This window comes from Alosa sapidissima, chromosome 1, assembly GCF_018492685.1.
Source record: "Alosa sapidissima isolate fAloSap1 chromosome 1, fAloSap1.pri, whole genome shotgun sequence".
In the NCBI taxonomy this organism is placed as follows: Eukaryota; Metazoa; Chordata; class Actinopteri; order Clupeiformes; family Clupeidae; genus Alosa; species Alosa sapidissima.
In genome coordinates, this window is record NC_055957.1 from 19,371,050 (window position 1) to 19,373,549 (window position 2,500).

Genomic DNA, 2,500 nt, shown 5'->3' on the forward strand with positions numbered 1-2,500 from the left:
AGATACACTGACCCTTTGCAGACAGACTGACCAGTCAGACTGACCAGCCAGGGTCTCTTTGTGTTGTGCAAGAAGCTGAGTTCCTCTGTAAAAGCCCTCTGTGGGTGTCTCTCCTCCCTGCGTGTGTAGCGTGCAAGTCTGTCTCAGCCGCGTGGTGTGGGCCCTTTCTCCTGCATTTTTGCCCTGTTTTGTTTGTGTGATTTCTGTTGTGTGGTGGCTAGTTTGTATGTAGTCTGTTGTGTGTATGTGTGTGTGTTTGTGTGTGTGTGTGGTGTGTGTGTGTGTGGTGTGTGTGTGTGTGTGCGCGCGCGTGCATGTGTGTTGCGTCTCTTCACTCACCATCACTAGCTAATGTAGTTTTCACACCGTGAGTGTGTTGACTGGTGCTGTCGGCCATTCCTGCAGACTCAGCACCCACCTCGGGAGAGATCAAACGAAACAGACATTCACTGAAGTGGATCTGGCCCAGAGCGTGCTATCAGTAAAGTGTGCACTGGCCCCAGCCGTGGCACAACTGGCTGGGGCACCTGCACCTCCCCCCCCAACCATCTCTCCCACTCGCTTACAGTCATTCTAAACTGTCCTATCACATTAAAGGCATTAAAAAAAAAAAAAAGTAAAGCGTGCACTGACCCCTGTCTGGACTCCCACACATCTGCATTATATTCCTCTGAGATGGTCAGAGGCACACAAAGTGAAAGGATTGAAAATGGGTGGAAAAAATGCAGCTGCGGAGAACTCTCTCTCCCCTCCCTTCTCCCTTCTCATGACTCATCCAGTCTGTAGTGCAGCTGGGTGGGCTTCCGCGCGCCGCCCGCGTGATTACCTCCGAGCCATCGCAGCCTCGCTTCGCATTCATCGCATCTACCATCTCCTCCGCAGTAGACACGCTATCAAGGGATGATATGTAATCGCTGTGATTATCAAGGCCTACACCGACTACCGACACCTGTGCAGAACTTGTGCAGAGTGTTGCAGGCGGTGAAGGGCTTTCATGCTAATAGTAATGAGGACTGGGGGACTGTATTCGCTAAACCCATTTTCCCTGGCTTGCTAATCACAGCTCTAATGGTATTAGTCATCAGGTTGCGTGCTTTGGTTCAAGGCAAGTGGCTTTTAGTTTCACAGCTCACAAAGGTGCTTTTAGCAATGGATGAGAAATTCACAACTTCCTTAATGGTTAAAGTTTGCATGTGTGTGCGGGGAGGTGTGTTCACGTAGAATTAGACAAATAATCTCACTGTTGATAGGTGTGTGTTAGTATCAGTAGATAATGAGTGAGCATAGCTTGCATCAGTGTGCTTGTGTGTGTATGTGTGTGTGTGTGTGTGTGTGTGTACGCATTTGTATGTCACTCACTCACACACCTACACCTACACACACACACACACACACACACACACACACACACACACACACACACACACACACACACACACATCCTTATTATTCTCATGTTTCTCTAACTTTGTCACTCTCTTTTCCACATGACCTGCTGTTCATGTTTTTTTTCCCATGATGCCACTGCCTCCTCTCCTCCACCTCATCTGCACTCCTCCTCCTCCTCCTGCTCTGTACACTGCTGATCCTGCCGCTGTTTTGGGGCTCAAGCCTCCTAAAAAACGTCTGGATTATAATCCAGACATCTCCTCCACTCGTGCCATCATTGAGGTAATCCACTGCCACTGCCATTCGCCGCTACTCCCAGCCCCCGCCCTTAAGTCTGCTAACACCACCCTGATTGGCTGTCTCACAGCACCGCCTCCTCTGTGAATCACAGTGTCAATTCAGACAAAATCTTAAACAGAAATGACAAGGTTTCGCTGTGAATGATGTGACTCCTGCTAAATGCATGAAACCAACATATTGGTAGAATATTTTTTCAACACTTCCAATACAAGCGCACATTAACAAGGGACAAGGGGAAAATCATGTTTGACAGATCCAGATTGTCTGTATGGCCTTAGCCCTGAACCCTCATTACACCATCTCATTATGTCCATTATGGTAGCCATCAGCCATCACAATCATCATAATGTCCTGACAGCTGTCTGAACTTTAATTGCCTTCATTATGTACTCTGATGACAGCTCTCCATCTAACAATTACATTCTAAAGCCATGTTCTCCTTAAGTATTGACTCAGTGCTGTCAGATACTTCAGGTTCGCAGCATTTCTTACTTTTGTAGTTAAATTCTATACAAATTCTGCTGACCTCGTGTTAAATGTATTCTTTTGGGTTGTGGAGGAATGGATTGTTTGTCATCGACAATCATTGAAATGATTTGATATTGCTTATAGTATTGTGTGTGGTCATGTTGGAACATAATGTAGATAGTGTTACCATCCACCTGGTAAGGTGAGCTGAGCTGAGAGGGTGGGTGGAGGATATTGTCTTGTGTGTGTGTGTGTGTGTGTGCGTGTGTGTGTGTCTCTGTGTTCCAGCAGCTCCAATCCGCTCCGAGTCCGTGCCTGGTTTTACTGAGGGGCGCCACTCTCC

At 47.4% G+C, this 2,500-nt stretch overlaps 1 protein-coding gene across 1 annotated transcript in view; it reads left to right on the forward strand.

The window, feature by feature from the left end:
• Nucleotides 1-2,500, forward strand: part of sorbs2a (sorbin and SH3 domain containing 2a) — a 79,836-nt gene that overhangs the window by 55,438 nt on the left and 21,898 nt on the right. The window contains 1 exon segment of the mRNA XM_042056631.1: nt 1,612-1,671. Coding sequence (XP_041912565.1) covers nt 1,612-1,671 — 60 coding nt within the window.